General features: G+C 43.3%; 1 protein-coding gene across 2 annotated transcripts in view; it reads right to left on the bottom strand.

The window, feature by feature from the left end:
* PCSK2 (proprotein convertase subtilisin/kexin type 2) overlaps positions 1–17,206 on the bottom strand; it is a 2,031,987-nt gene that overhangs the window by 1,035,964 nt on the left and 978,817 nt on the right. For both annotated transcript variants that reach the window (XM_044056049.1, XM_044056038.1), the window contains one exon: positions 13,028–13,136. In XM_044056049.1, the coding sequence (XP_043911984.1) occupies positions 13,028–13,136 (109 nt within the window). The remainder of the gene's footprint in view (positions 1–13,027; positions 13,137–17,206) is intronic.

Raw genomic sequence — 17,206 nt, forward strand, 5'->3', positions numbered from 1 at the left:
CTGGGTGTTAACATGTTCAAAGTTTTCAGAAATTCTTAGAGAAGGAGGGAGTGAATTCCATTTTTTGGCTAAGGAAAGGATAGGAGAAGCTGACCAGTGGGATGGTTTGGTTTGTGTACAGTAATTCGATTTTGGTGGGCAGATCTTAGAGTTCTGTGTGGGGTGTATGACAGTAAGATGTTTGTTGGTGCTGGGCATTTAGTTGGTTTAAAAATTAGCTTGTGGGCTGTAGTGATTTGGAGGTAGTCAATGTAGTTGGGAAGTTCTAGCCAATTTAGCTGATGGAAAGATGTACAGTGGTGAGAGGAGTATTTGGATTTAGTGGTGAATTTTGTTGTAACAGATTTCCAGTTTGGAAGAAATAGAGGAAAATAGGTTGGTTAATAGGTACAATAGGGATGGTAGTAAGGAGGTAGTACCAAGTGTTTGTCATGTAGAAGGAGAGAGAACGTGGGAGTTTCTGTACAGCATGCCCAAGTTTCTGATGAGTTTTCTTAATATTTAGCTGAATATGAGTACTGAATTTTAGGTGTTCATCAATAGTAACCCCTAGAGGTTTAGCAAAAGGAACAGCTTTTATGGTGGTGTTGGCATGGCTGATGATATTGAAAGAGTTTTTGTTGAGAGGGAGGGATTTTGAGGGAGAGAAGAGTAGGAATTTGGATTTGTTGGTATTTAGAGAGAAGAGGTTTTGAAGCATCCAGTTCTCAGTAGTTGAGAAGGCAGTTTGAGTTTTTGTTTGGAGCTCAGGAAGGTTAAAAGTGGAGCAGACTAAAGTTGAGTCATCTGCATATTGTACTATCTTAGTGTTAGGAATGGTTGCATGTAAATCATTAATAAATATATTAACGAGCATTGGACCGAGTATGGATCCCTGGAGTACCCCGGTTGGGGAAGGTAGGAAGGCTGAGGTGCCAGTTTGCCATTTCATATCCTGAGATCTGTCAGAGATGTAGCTGTTGAATCAGGTTAGGGTATTTTGAGAGAGATTAAGGTTAGAAAGTTGGTTCAGGAGGGGGGTATGGGAGACTGTGTCAAAAGACTTGGAGAGGTCTAGAAGGACTGTGGATAAAATTTCTCTAGAGTCATGGGTGTGGTTTACTATGTCTAGGAAAAAGAGAAGAGCAGTTATTGTGCTATGGCCAGGATGGAAACCATGTTGTGCAGGGGTGAGGAGTTGGTTATTGATAAGGAAAGGCATGAGCTGGAGGTGGATGCATTTTTCAAGAATTTTTGAAATTGGGCAGAGAATGGCTATGGGTCAGAAGTTTGAGACGTTATTATTTTTGCCTCCGTTGTGGAGGGGTAGGATAAAGGCTGCATGCCACAGTCCGTGGACATACAATTCCTGTATGGATCTATTAATGAGAATGCTAATGGGGATGGCGATACCATCTGCTGCCAGTTTTAGAAAGAGTGTGGGGATATTTTCAGGGGCATTGGAGCATGGCTTAAGTTTAGAGAAAAGATTTTTTATGTATGAAGTGGAGATGGGTTTGAGATTAAATATGGGAGGAATGTTAAGGATGGAAGGTTGGGTAGAGGCTAGGGAAGAGGGTTTGAGTTAAGGGGAGAGGTTTTGGTTTGGGAAGGTCTTGGCGAGTTCTGCTATAGAGTTGGTAAAGAAGGAGTTGAATAGAGCGGCTATTTCTGGGTTAGATTTACTGGTGTCAAGGCAAGGATTGTTTTTGGTATCTGGGTTCAGAAGAGAGTTGATGGAGTTCCAGAACTGTTTGGGATTTTTGGAATAATTAGACTGCAGTTTAGTATAGTAAGATTTTTGATCTTTTATAATTTGTTTTTTTGGCTAGGTTGCAGAGTTGCTTATATTTAAGAAGGGTGTCAGGGTGATTATTGTGATGGTAAAGTTTCCAGGTCTTGTCTCTTTTTTGCATAAGTGTTTTAGTATCTTTAGTTAGCCACGGGGCGGAGTTTGGTTTTATTCGTTTTGTTCTTGGTGGGGCTTGGGAGTTCAGGGTATCTAAGAAGGCTGAGTTGAAGAATTCTACGGCGTTGTCTAGAGGAAGAGTTTTTAGATTGTCCCAGTTTGTTTGTTTGAGAGAATTGGAAAAGTTGTGTGGTTAAAGTTTGTAAGGTTTCATATATGGATATATTGGTGTAGGTGAGGGGTGGAGGGGTTTGCTCGATGGATGAAGGCTGGCAAGTGGTCACTAATGGAGTCTGGTAAGATGCCTGTGTGTAAGATTTTATTTGGATGGGAAACTAGGATCCAGTCAGTTGTAGAGCCTGGGGGGTTGTTTTTATCGGGTCTGGTAATGGCATTTGTAAGTTAAGTGAAATTGAATAGATTGATAGATATGAAGGGATTATTGGTATTAATTTTGTTCCAGTCAATGTTCAAATCCCCTAATATGTATGTCTCAAGCTTAATATTAGTTGTGGCCCATAGAAGAATTTCTTTAAGTGTAGTGGTATTGTTTCCAGGGGAGATATAGAGGGCCATAACACAAATGCTTTTATAGTTATTCATTTTGAGTATTCCTATGAGTAGTCCAGCGTTGTTGAACTGAGGAATGGGATTTTGGTAGGGAGTGATGGAGAGTAGGCTATTGTAGATTAAGACTACTCCACCTCCTTTCCTATTTTGGTGATCATATCTCAGTGCTTGAAACCCAGGGGGTATGATTTCAGAGTCAGACATGTAAGGTTGTAGCCATGTCTCAGAAACAGCTACTATTTCTGGGAGGGTATGGTATAGCCAGGCATGGAAGTGGGCTGTTTTGTTTTTTAGACTTTGGGCATTAATGGTTAGTCTCTTGAGATATTTATGGTTGGTAATATTGGTTGTGACTGGGGGAGTAGGATCGGTGCTAGTCTTAAGTCTGGGGTTGGGGTGTATGTCTCCTGCTAAGCATAGGTAGTCATAGGAGAGTGGGAGCAGGAACTTGGGTTTGCTCCTTGAGTTTTGTGGGAAATGCAGTATTGCTTTAGGCATGTGATGTTTTATTGTGGAGGGTATCATTTTTGGTTTGAAGTAGTGGAGTGGGTTTGGTTGAACTAAAGAGACACATATAGTGTGAAAGTGAGATCTGGTAGGGTGAGGATGGGAATTGGGAGTGGTGGTGGGGATAGGAAAGAGGGGGGGGGGTTGCAAGAGGAATAAGAGGTAGCATGGAATAGAGGAATCAGACGAAGTAAGCTAATAGAGAGGATGAGAAGGGTTTGAGAAAGTGGAGAACGCATGGTTAATTGTTGTGAGTTAAGTATAAAGGAAGCAGTAGTAATGTCAGGGTGTGTGTGAGAGTGGAAGAGGGAGGGGTATAGATGTGAGTACAGGACCTTATGGTTTGGGATGGGGGAGGGGTTAGTTACTTTGTGGAGGATGAGTGGGGGAGGGGATAATGTGGAGATGTGATTGGATTGACTGAGAGAGGAAGGGGAGGGGAATATTGGTTAGAATAAACATAGAAGTAGTGGGGGGTAGGTGAGAATTGGGGGCAGGGTAGGGGAGCGGAGTGAGCCCACAGGACGAATGGACTGGGTAGAGGGAAGAGAGAGGGTGCCTATCAGGAGTCAATTAATGGAATGGTGTCAGCAGCAATGATACTTGGAGGCATTGCAGGGGCAGACAGCAGAGGTAAGCCCACACTGTGGAGTCAGTGGACAGAAAGAAATGTAGGATATACTGAGAGAAAATAAGCCAGCAGAAACAAATGTAGGATACTCTTAGAGCAAGCAAGCCAGCAGAGTAGGATTTATAAGAAGGGAATGGGTCTGATTCAGGGGGAGCACGGGTTTACTGTAAAGTTTGAGTAGAAATTATAGGTTGGCAAACATTGCCACCTAGTGGCAAAAGTGAAGAATGGCAGATTATGATCCAGTATGGCCAGAAAATGGGTTCATAGGTTCATAGGTAGATACTAGGCTATCTGCCCTAGGGCATGTATAAGCCTAGCCAGAGTGTATTTGGCTTCTGCCTCCCTATTAGATTAGCTTACTGTGCCTCTGTAAAGTAGGTCACAGAAGGTACTCTTTAAGATTAGTTTACTGTGCCTCTATCTAGCAGGGACACAGAAGAGATCCCAGGGGTGAATTTGTGATGTCCCATCCACGCATCCAGATTTCGCTTGAAGAGGGTCAGCGAGGGGCTATGTCTAACATGAACTGGGATTCTATTCCAGAGTGAGGGGAGCCTCTGGGAAATGAATCTGCCCCTCCAGCATGTCCTATTTATTTTTGTGCTGAGGTTTAAGTCCCTGGAGCGTGTAGCTCTAAGGGACTTGGATTTTTTGAGGTAGAGCATGTCCATTAATTCTGGGTTTGACATGGCTTTGTACGTCAGGCATAGATCGCCTCTGAGTAGGCAGAAAGCAACTGAGTAGAGCTGGAGTTTCTTTAGTCGAGCTGCATAGGACATCTGTTTGTAGCCCATGATCCTCTTGGTGAGGTACTTTTGGGGTCTCTCCAGTTGCTGCAGGTGTCGGGTAAGGTACATTCCAAAAGGGGCATTGTATTCAATTATGGGCCTGATGAGTGACGAGTAGAGGGGCACAATGACCTCTCTTGATCTAGATGTGAACCCTTTCGTGATAAGGTGGGCTATATAGAAGGTCTTTCAAACCACTTTGGCAACGTGATTATCAAAGGAGAGATTACTATCTACGTTGGTCCCCAAATCTCTAATTACTTCTTCCGTACTTAATGGATTACCACCTATGTGGTAATTTGTGGGCACTTTGTTTTTCCCAAAGGGGATGACTATGTACTTTTTAGCATTTAGCTTGAGGCCGTGGCTCTGGCACCAAGCATCCATCTCTGTGAGACCCTTTTGGATGATGCTTGTGTCAGCTGGAGATTCGATTATGGCCCCCAGTTTGCAGTCATCTGCAAACTTTGTCAGCCATAATCCCCCCATGTTAGCCTGAACCTCAGAGAAGTATATACCGAACAAGAGAGGTCCCAGAACTGAGCCCTGTGGGATGCCACTTGTAACTGGTTTGGATTCGGACATGGCACCTGTGATTCTGACCATGTGGGTTCTATCCCTGAGCCAGTTTGCAACCCATCTTGTGATATAGGGGTTGATATTTAAGCTGGTAAGCTTATTTATGATGCCCGAGTGGGGTATTGTGTAGAAGGCTTTTGCGAGTCCAGGTAGGCTGTGTGGACTACATTGCCCTCATCTATGGCTTTAGAAACTGTTTCAAAGAAATCAACTAGGTTTAAAAGGCAAGCCGAATTGGGTAGAGTCCAGTGTCTGGAGGCTTCCAATGTCTTTGTTTATGACTTCCATGATAATATGCTCCGTAGCTTTACAGACCAGACTAGTCAGGCTTATGGGGTGATAGTTCCCGGGGTCTGTTGTGGCACCACCTTTGTGGAGTGGGACCACTGTAGCTGTACTCCATTCTTTGGGTACATATCCTGTAGTAAGGCTATGTTTGAACAGTGACTTAATTTGAGGGTTCAGTTCTTCTTGGAGCTCATGTAAGACACAGCCTGGGACACTGTCCGGTCCCATAGATGCTGTGTTTTTTGCTTTGGAGAGGGCAGCTTTGACCTGTGCATCTGTGATGTCAGGGAGGTTACATTCAGTTAGGATAGGCATTTGCTCCTTTGGGGGGGGGGAGTTTGAGCTGAATCTGTCTGCCAGGATATTGGCTATGTCTGTAGGTTCGGTATATTTTGTACCATTATACAACAATTCAGAGCATATCTGGGAGTTTTCACCCATATTCCTGACATGACTAAAGAAGGCCTTGTGATTATCTTTAGTGTCTAGGGCAATTTTTCTTTCGAAACTGGCCTTTGATGATTTTATGAAGGATTGAAGTTTCTTGCTAATACTGATCAGAGATGCCTTCCCTTTTTGGGATTTTGCTCTGTCATGTAGTAGCTTCCTCCTTCTGTTGTATAGCTTATTTATGGCCGGGGTCCACCAGACAGGTCTCCTGTTTTTGGAGGAGTGAGTCTTGGTTTTATTTGGGATAGCATGATCCATGCATTCCTGCAGGTGCTCATAGAATGCATTTGTAAAGGATTCTGCGGATTGGGCTGTATTATCCTCTGGCCCAGGGGTTTTGAAGGATTTCACCTCAGTCTTGAGAAGTGCAAAGTTGGCTTATGAGAAATTCTTTACCATGATTTCCTTGGCTGGGGGTGGGGACAGGATATGGATGTCCAGGGAAATTTGTTTATGGCTTGATCTTACCAATGAGGGATGTACCTCTGGTGTGAACATAGAGTCCCATGTTGGTGATGAGCAGGTCCAATATGTTGTTCCCTCTTGTGGGAGTGGTGACCAGTTGTTCCATCGTGTTAGAGTTTATAAATTCAAGGAACCGTTGGGTGAGGGTGTTTGGGCTTGAGTAGTTTTCCCAGTCAATGTTTGGGTAGTTGAAGTCACCCAATAACATAGTGTTTGGAGAGACCTTCATATTCTCCAGTGTTCTCAGGAATGCCAAGTGGGGTTCCTGTAATAGGGAGGGTGTTCTGTAGCAGGCTACAAACAGGAATGCAGTTTTGCCCACTCTTAATTGCACATGGATGGTTTCCGATGCTTTGTGCAGTGCCACTAACCTGGAGGTGTAGGTATCTTTGATGACTATAGATACTCCCCCTCCTTTTGTGCTTCGGTCCGAGTTTTGGGGCCGAAACGCATGGTATGAGTTATAACCTGGTAGTGCTGGGCTGCTCTCAGGATCCTTGAACCAGGTTTCTGTTACTGCACAGACATCGATTTTCTCCATACTGAGGAGAGCCTCGAGTGCCTGCATCTTGAGGTTTAGACTTCTGGCATTGAGTAGCATTACCTTTAGTTTTTTTTATCCTTGGGTTGTCTATGAAGGTGGGTTTGTTCTTTGAGCCTTGCCTAAAAAAGGCACTATGTGGGTGGCAAGCGCCTTCGCCAGTATACAAAAGCCTAAGTGTGACATGTGCAAGCCATCCCTAGTGAAGCAATGTGGCTTGTCGAGCATGTCATCCCAGGCTGACAGACACTGGATCCTCTTTGAATGACACCAATACTTTAGCCAATTGTTGAAACTGATCATTTTGTCTTTATACTGTGGCATCATTCTTGAAGAGGGCAAGATGCTACTCAAGGTCAGGGTCATACCAGCCTGGGCTACATGATCAGAGAGCTCCTCTATGTCTCTTTTCATGTAGTCCAGGGAGGTACTTCTCAGGTCATTCACACCAGCATGGACAATGATGGAGTCATACTTGTACTTGCTTTGGAGTGACCTGAGTGCTTGCGTTATGTGGCGGATCCTGGCACCTGACAGGCAGCTTACAGTGACCTTCTCCTTGTTCAGTCTGGTCAGCGGGACGTCAGTGTGCCGGACAACAGAGTCCCCTATAACTAGTGTATTTGTGTGTTGTTTGGCCTTAAAGGCTGTGACTGTGAGGCACACTGATTTTGTGAGATATGTGATTCATGGGTATTGTTGAGGGGTGGCTGTTGCTTGGATATCTGCTTAGGAGGTCTTTGCTGTTTAGGCAGATTTTTATTTAGAGCCTCAGAGTATGTTTTTGTGTGTTTATGTGTTGGGTATGCAGATGCAATAGGTCTATGTGAGACTGGATTTGTGGTGCGGGTGGTTACCTTTTCCTCCTGACTGACTGTGCCAGTCTTGGGTTGAGAGAGCTCTGCCTCTAGTTTGGCTGTGTAACTGCATCTCTCACATGTATTAGAGTTTGTTGGAAGGAGGAGAGGGTTGTCTGTGTACATAAGGCAATTGTAACATTGCCTCAAAATTCCCAGATTCACCAGCTGGACTGGAGAGTAACCCTGAAACTGACCCTTGGACATACCAGATTAGTATAGGGAACTGTTTTTTTACTGATCAGATTAGGGAAGGGTACTGATTTTTCACTTGATCAGGAAGGACCAATCGGGAGCCTAATACTTATGAGAAGTCAACGAGGGTGTAGTCCTTTAGTTAGTTAGTGTTTCCTTATAAGAGCTGAGCAAGTGCAGGGCTTTAGAAAGAGAATAGAGTGATTACTTTGAGAGTTTGAACAGTTCTAAGGGAAAAAGTGAAGAGCAGATGTTGTGGAGCCTGGAATAGTTGAAACCTGTTTAGGCGGCACTGCCCGATGCTGCTCAGTGTGCAAAACAGCGCAAAAAGAGAGTTGTAGGGTTTTAAGACAGAGAGATCAAGGAGTTTAGAATTGACCCAAAATGGCCAATAAAACTACAGCTTCTAGGCAGTAACCACTCCTCCAGGGACAGGCAGTGTGGGGTTTGAGGGGAAAAATGGATCAAAATATGCAGCTTATCAGGCACGGCGGGAGAACATGCTCTACTGTATTGTGAGCACAAAATAGCAGTTAAACACAAGTACATCCACCATATAAAAACGGACTTGAGGGAGCACTTCAGTAGTCCTGGTGTGGATATTCCTTCAGGGGAGTTGTCTTTGCAGAGTGTTATAGAGGGACGGAAGCACCCAAGAGTTGCCGCAGTGCAGACAGCGGTAATGAAGATAGCAAGAAACCAGATTAGTCTATGCAGCAGAGAAAAAGGAGCCGCTAGGTAGAGAACAAAACAGAGACAAGACTAAGTAGGACTGCTAATACAAACATAGGCTATTTATACGTAATTGTATTTTAAGAAAGAAATGCAAGTTAACTTTGAATAATAGGTTCATAGGTTCATAGGTAGGTACTAGGCTATCTGCCCGAAGGCATTTATAAGCCTAGCCGGAATGTGTTGGCTTTCGTTGGCCCCTTAGATTAGTTCCCTGTGCCTCTGTCCAGCAGAGCCATTGAAGTGATCCCTGGGGTAAACTTTCTGTTTCCCATCCACTCGTCAAGGATACTCTTGAAGAGGGTTAGCAAAGAGCTCTGCCTAATATAGATTGGAATCTTGTTCCAGAGCATGGGAAGTCTCTGGAACAGGAATCTATCCCTCCACTACATCCTATTTATTGTTGTGGTGAGGTTTAGATCCCTGGAGCATGTGGCTCAAGGGGATATGGTTTCCTTTAGGTGGAGCATGTCCATCAATTCTGGGTTGGACATGGCCTTGTATGTCAGGCAGAGATCACCTCTGAGTAGGCGGTATGCAACTGAGTACAGCTGGAGTTTCTTCAGATGAGCTGCATAGGGCATCTGCTTGAGACCAGTTATCTCCTTGGTGAGGAACTTCTGTGGTCTTTCCAGTTGTTGCAGGTGTCTTGTAAGCTACATCCCAAATGGGGCATTGTACTCTATGATGGGTCTGATGAGTGATGCGTAGAGGGGCCCAATGACCTCTTTCAATCTGGATGCAAACCCTTTTGTGATTAGGTGGGCCACATAGAAGGATTTTCTAACCACTTTGGCAATGTGATTATCAAAGGAGAGGTTACTATCTACTTGGGTCCCCAGATCCCTTATTACGTCTTCCATATTTAAAGGGCTACCACCTATGTGGTAATTTGTGGGTACTTTGTTTTTTTCCAAAGGGGATGACTATGCACTTTTTGGTATTTAGCTTGAGACCATGGTTTTGACACCAGGTATCTGTCTCAGTGAGACCCTTTTGGAGGATGTCTGTGTCAGCCAGAGAGTCAATTATAGCCCCTAGTTTGCAGTCTTCTGCAAACTTGGTGAGCCATAGTCTTCCTGTGCTTGCCTGTACCTCTGAGAAGTTTATGCCGAACAGGAGGTGTCCTAGGACTGAGCCCTGGGGAACGCCACTTGTAACAGGTTTAGAGTCAGACCTAGCTCCTGCAACTCTTACGATGTGGGTTTTGTCTGTGAGTTAGTTGGCAACCCATCTTGTGACATAGGAGTTTAATAAAATGGTAGAGATGCTAATACAAACATAAACTATATAAAAGTAGTTGAAAGTTAAGCAAGAAGTGTAAGTTAACTTTAAGTAAAAACTGGCATGCAGGGATTACAGAAACAATTTAACCAAAAGCAGTCAAGTTAATGCATTAGAAATATCAGTAACATATCACAGACTACAATGCATTCATTACAGATGGTTACAGTATAAGTAACATATGTCCACCAAAATGGACTAAGCACTGCTTCACATTCCACGAGCCACGGTTAGCTCATATCTACATTCCGCTGCTAACCGCTTAGCATGAACTCTTACCAAGTCCAGTTATGGTCCAGCAGGTTAACCAAGATGGAAAATAGGAGTGTAAGTCAATCCCTGCTTGTATTGAAGGCACAGCAAGCATTAAGATGGGTACTGCATTAAAAAGTAGAATGTCCGTTTCTGTTGTACGTCAGTACAGTAAATGTAGTGCAATGAACAGGGATACAGTGGGGGGAAGAGAACGGACTTAGCCTTTCCCTGTAGGTTGAAGTGCACGGAGAGACTGTGCCTGTCTTTCAATTAAAACCTGCTTCTAGGCAAGGGGATAGTCAATGGTGCAAGCAGCAGACCTACAGTTAAACCTCTGAATCCGCTTCCACACAAAGTGATTACTGAAAGTGTTAACCATGAAATGTAGGTAAGTCTAATACAGTTTGTTGAATCATAAAGGCATTTAGCATTGCTGTTTTTAGTTAAACCAACAGGTAATTCACAACAAGCATTAAGATAGGTACTGCTTTTAAGAAACAGAATGTCCGATTCTGTTGTTCAGCAGTTCAGTAAATGTAGTGCAATATACAGGGAATATAGCTGGGGTAAATGAACAGACAGCCTTTCCCTTTAGGTCTAAGTGCACGGAGAGTCTGTGCCTGTTTTCCACTTTAAACCTGCTTCTAGGCCAGGGGATAGTCTATGGTGCGAGCAGCAGACCTACAGTTAAGCCGCTGAATCTGCTTCAGCACAAAGTGATTACAGAAAGTGTTAGCCGCGTAATGTAGTAAAGTCTAATACAATTTGTTGAATCAGAAAGACATTTAGCATTGCAGTATATGGTTACACTAACAAGTAAAGCACAGTTGTCAGCAGTTATCCTTAAGTATCCAACTAATTTCTAGTACAGTGTTGAGATATATAACATAAAAGCCCAAATGAGGGGATAGCGTCTGGCAAGCATTTTGGGCACTATACACATTGCTGTTGAGTTTTTGTTTGTTTGTTTGTGTCTTTCGGTTTTTCCCGGTTAGGGGTCGACACAGGGGAACGCCAGTCCGCTAATGATTGACAGTAGAGTTTTACGTGCTGGCTTGCCGGGCCTAACGCACAACCTTCAACAAAGGAATGCCTGTTCACACATGTCGCCACACAGAAGACACTCTAACTGAGAATCGAACGAGCAATGTCTAACTGTGAGGCGACAGTGCTACCGCTGTTGAATGCTAGTCCAAATTACAACAGACATGACTGCATCGCAGAAACATTAACAGTATACTGTAGCTCCTGGATAAAAATTCAGCAGAAAAGACACAGAGCAGTACTTACCAAGCAAGGAGAAGCAGCCTACGGTGGCACAGAGAAAATGGTGCCACAAGTAGCAGCGTCACTATAAAGACTAAGGGTGGGAAAGCAGGTATGAAGAAGGAGGTGGAGAGAGATCAGAAGAGGAGAGGGAGGTAACAGGAAGAGAAGGGGGCACTGGGAAAGCAGGGAAGTGAGGATGAGTGAAAGACAAGAGAGAGGATGGCTATCAGAAGTCAATCAGTGGAATGGTGTCAGGAGCAAGGATAGTTAGAGGGATTGTAGGGGCAGACAGCAGAGGTAAGTCCACACTGTGGAGTCAGGGGACAGAAAGAAAAGTAGGATATACTGAGAGAAAGCAAGCCAGCAGAAAGAAATGTAGGATACACTTAGAGCTGGCAAGCCAACAGAGTAGGATTTATAAGAAGGGAACGGGTCTGATTCAGGGGGAGCACGGGTTTACTGTAAAGTTTCAGTAGAGATTATAGGTTGGTAGACAAGGTACCCTAGTGGCAAAAGTGTAGAATGGCAGCTTAGTACCCAGTACAGCCAGAAAATGGGTGTAGAATATAGGGGAGTTTGAGGGGAAAAATAAAGGAACACTGTAGGCAGCTTATCAGGCACGGCGGGAGTACAAGCTCTACTGTATTGTGAGCACAAAATAGCAGTTTAACACAAGTACATATATGATATAAAAACGGACTTGAGGGAGCACTTCGGGAGTCCTGGTGTGGATATTCTTTCGGGGTAGTTGTCTTTGCAGAGTGTTATAGAGGGATGGAAGCACCCGGAGTTGCCATGGTGTAGACAGACTATATAAAAATGGACTTGAAGGAGCACTTCAGGAGTCCTTGTGTGGATATTCTTTCAGAGGAGTTGTCTTTGCAGAGTGTTATAGAGGGATGGAAGTACCCAGAAGTGCCATGGTGTAGACAGACAATATAAAAATAGACTTCAGGGAGCAATTCAAGAGTCCTGGTATGGATATTCTTTCAGGGGAATTGTCTTTGCAGAGTGTTATAGAGGGATGGAAGCACCTGGAGTTGCTGCGGTGCAGACAGACAATATAAAAATGGACTTCAGGGAGCACTTCAGGAGTCATGGTGTAGATACTCTTTCGGGGGAGTTTTCTTTGCAGAGTGTTATAGAGGGATGGAAGCACCCGTAGTTGCCACGGTGCAGACAGATGATATAAAAACGGACTTGAGGGAGCACTTCAGGAGTTCTGGTTTGGATATTCTTTCAGGAGAGCTGTCTTTACAGAGTGTTATAGAGGGATGGAAACACCCAGTATTCCCGCGGTGCAGACAGATGATATAAATATGGACTTGAGGGAGCACTTCAAGAGTCCTGTTGTGGATATTCTTTTGGGGAGGGATGGAAGCATCCGGAGTTGCCACGGTGCAGACAGTGAACAAGGAGAAGCAGCCTATGGAGGGACAGAGAAAGTGGCGCCACATTAAGAACAACAATGGATGCAATATAGTAGGAAATGTGCTTTAGGGATGTAATTGTTCTTTAGTAGATGTTTTCATTTATTCACATTTGTTTGCTGGAATTTTCAAGTTTTTCCTGCTCATGTGTGTTAAAGTGTATAATAAAATCATTTGTTACCTAAACAGGCACTAAGCATAGATCTGTAAACTCATGCATAAAAGATCACCACATGTATACACAGATATGCAGACAATACTTTATGTATAACAATATACATAAATATTTACTTACCATCATCCATAATTGCTATGGTCACCCCTTTTCCAGTAAATCCCAGTTCCCAAGCTTCAGCTACATTCAAGTCAAGCCCTGGAGTTCCATCTGCTTGTCCTGTGTTAATCTAATAGACATAATAAAAAACAAAATATTTTTATATAAGTATACTGGAATACTACAACACAAATCAACTCATGCAAAGATCTGTCTAGGCATTTAGTCAGCATTATGGCATTGTAAGACAATCTAATGAAGTCTGGCCACTGACTCCAACCTTATCAACAGTGACAATTTTGAAAAACAAAAAAGTATTGATGTGATTAGCAGAGGAAATCCTTTTTGCAGAAACTGCCATTAAATACAAGTGCTTTCTTTCTCTTGAGTTTCATTGTCTTGTTAAACATGTGTGTGCAAAGCATGATAGGGAAGCGAGAGAACCAACCCATCCTAAGTGGTAATAAGAAAAAATTATTATATATATATTTTTTTTCCTTTAGGTATACAATATTTGATGAAATTGCTACTGAAAAATTTGGAGTGGGTCAGTCTGGCATCCACCTTTTCCTTTATAAATGATGTTGACAAATATCACATTATTTGCTTATTTATTTATGGATACATGTGTATGTATCTATGCATGCATGCATTTATGCATGCAATGTATTCATTGATATGTTGTTAACCAGCATGTACATATGAGTCAGACCCACTTTCAAAAGAGGTGTAACTGTTTCACATTTATGTAGTGCACATCAAATGTAGTAAACTGCAACACTTGAGAGTTACGGTGGTTAAAGTCAAATCATTATATTGTAGGCATAGATCATACTGGACAAAACAAAAAGGCATACACAATAAAAATATGCCTAACGGAAAATTCAGCTGTATGAGACACTCCCCAAAACAGAAGGTGCAGGATGTTCCTTCGCTACAGTGTTTGATTTTGGAACATGATCTATGCAAAGCTTGCAACACCCAATATGCAGAGACTTAAAGTATGGTGTGGGACTTAAAATGTGGTGTGGATTGAGCACTTGTTAAACAATTGATTACAGACAGCATAGAAAGAACAGTTTGACAGTTAACAAACTGTCTGTGAGTCATCTATTATGACAGCTTATGAACGATTAAATTATTCTTTTTTTTTCAGTAGTGGCAATGAATTATTCGGCTGTTAGATTAATAACCATGCTTTTAATAGGCTTTCTATGCCATCTATAAGTAAAGGTAGCACAGAAACCTTCTGAAAAGCATGCTTATCAATGTAACAGCCTAATAATTTGTTGCTGCATTGGAAAAAGGCAATTCACAAGCTGTCATTAAGTAATCACTATTGCTTATGTGCAGCAAAAGGGGCACCAAATGGGTATATAGTCCAGAATGCCAAACTCCCCTGGCAACAACTCTGCCAGAAGGCTATACTAGTCACCAGACATGTCTTCTTGTGACATTGATACTAGTTAGACAATTGATTGGAGAAAATGAAAACATATTTTCAGATACAAGGTCCTATTCATAACAAATACTAGGAAATTGTGTTGTGGTATAAATTATAACTAGTCTTATATCTCCATGACATAATGATATGTAAATTTTAGGTCAGTCTGACCTGCCAAAACCATCAAAAGACAAACCCATCTCCTTAGAAAACAAAAATGGAAAAAAACTAAGGGTAATGCTGCTCAACGCCAGAAGTCTAAATCTCAAGATGCAGGCACTCGATGCACTCCTTAGTATGGAGAACATCGACGTCTGTGCAGTAACTGAAACCTGGTTCAAGGCTCCTGAGAGCACCCCAGCGCTACCAGACTATACCTCGTATCATGCTTTTCGGCCCCAAAACCCAGGCCGAACCAGAAAGGGAGGGGGAGTGTCCATATTCATCAAGGACACCCACACCTCCAGGTTAGTAGCAACACATGAAGCATCGGAGACCATACAGGTGCAACTATCCATAGGCAAAACTGCTATACAACTGGTAGCATGTTACGGACCACCCTCCCAATCTCAGGAACCCCACTCAGCCTTCCTGAAGACATTGGAGGATATGAATGTATCACAAAATACCATCATACTGGGAGACTTCAACTACCCTAACATAGATTGGGTACATTTTTCCTAGCGCTAACACCCTAGCCCTAAGGTTCCTGGAATTCATAAATTCAAATGCGCTGGAACAACTAGTCACCTCTCCCACTAGGGGAGATAATATACTAGACCTGATCATCACAAACATGGGGACAAAATGCTCCACACCGGAGGTATACCCCTCACTAGTGAGATCTGACCACAAACTAATCACCCTGGATATACATATCCCACCTCCACCCCCAGCACAAAAGACCACAGTGAAAAACTTCTCAAAAGCAGACTTCACTCTTCTTAAGACCGAGATGGTATCCTTTTAGCCTACTGGGCCAGTGGATACCACATCCCACAATGCTGAATCCTTCACAAATGCTTTCTATGGACATCTCCAAGAATGCACGGATCATGCAATCCCAAATAAATCCAAGTCCCTCTCCACCAAAGGCAAGCGTCCTGTCTGGTGGACCTCAGCCATTAACAAATTGTATAACAAAAAAAGGATGCTACTGCACGACAGAGCAAAATCCCATAAAGGGAAGACATCCCTGATCAACACTAGCAGAAAACTACATTCTCTCATAAAAACATCCAAGGCCAACTTTGAGAGAAGAATCGCTAAGGACACTAAAGCTAACCACAAAGCCTTCTTCAGCTATGTTAGAAACCTGGGCGGAAACCCTCAGATATGCTCAGAGTTAGTTCACAACAACAAAAAATACACTGAACCCACAGATATTGCCAACATTCTGGCTGACAGATTCAGTGCAAATTTCTCCCCTCCCTCACCCCCAAAAGAAGAAATACTTATCCCAGCTGAATGTAATCTCCCTGTCATCTCAGATGTCCAGGTGAGAGCCGCCCTCAGCAAAGCCAAAAACACAGCATCAATGGGACCTGACGGTATCCCGGGTTGCGTGCTATGTGAACTCCAAGAGGAGCTAAACTCGCACATAAAAATGCTATTTAACCTTAGCCTTACTACAGGATATGTACCTGAACACTGGTGTACAGCAACAGTGGTCCCACTCCACAAAGGGGGTACCTCTACAGACCCTGGGAACTACTGCCCAATAAGCTTAACCAGCCTGGTCTGCAAAGCTATGGAAAGAATCATTATGGAACTCATAAACAGAGACATTGGGGACCTACAGACACTTGACCCCACCCAGTTCGGCTTTGTAAAGGGCAGATCCTGCCTTTTGAACCTGGTTGACTTTTTTGAAACAGTCACTAGAGCCATTGGTGAGGGCAAAGCAGTCCATACAGCCTACCTGGACTTGGCTAAGGCCTTCGACACAATACCCCACTCAGGCATCATAGATAAGCTCAACAGCTTAAATGTAAGCCCTTATGTCACTAGATGGGTTGCAAACTGGCTAAAGGACAGAACCCATAAAGTTAAAATCGCTGGAGCAATGTCAGACTCAAAGCCAGTCACAAGTGGTGTCCCACAGGGATCTGTCCTGGGACCCCTCTTGTTCACCATTTATTTCTCAGATGTTAAAGCAAACATGGGAGGGTTGTGGCTGACAAAGTTTGCAGATGACTGCAAACTAGGCGCCATAGTCGATACACCAGCGGACACATACATCCTACAAAAAGGCCTCACAGAAACGGACAACTGGTGCCGGAGTCATGGCCTTAAACTAAATGCCAAAAAATGTATAGTCATCCCGTTTGGGAAAAACAAAGTACCCACAAATTATCACATAGACAGCAACCCACTGAGTATGGAAAAAGTAATCAGAGACCTAGGGACCCAAGTTGACAGCGACCTCTCATTTGACACCCACGTTGCCAAAGTGGTTAGAAAAACATTCTACCTTGCACACCTTATCATGAAGGGATTCACATCCAGATCCAAGGATGTCATTGTACCCCTATACACCTCCCTCATCAGACCCATGATTGAGTACAATGCCCCATTTGGTATGTACCTCACCCGGCATTTGCAACAGCTGGAGAGACCACAAAAGTACCTCACCAAGAGGATCAAGGGTCTCCAACATATGTCTTATTCTGCCAGACTAAAGAAACTCCAACTCTATTCAGTAGCATACCGCCTGCTCAGAGGTGATCTCTGCCTGACTTACAAGGCCATGTCCA

This window comes from Protopterus annectens, chromosome 1.part2 (genome assembly GCF_019279795.1).
Source record: "Protopterus annectens isolate FY-2018-M chromosome 1.part2, PAN1.0, whole genome shotgun sequence".
Taxonomy (NCBI): domain Eukaryota; kingdom Metazoa; phylum Chordata; order Ceratodontiformes; family Protopteridae; genus Protopterus; species Protopterus annectens.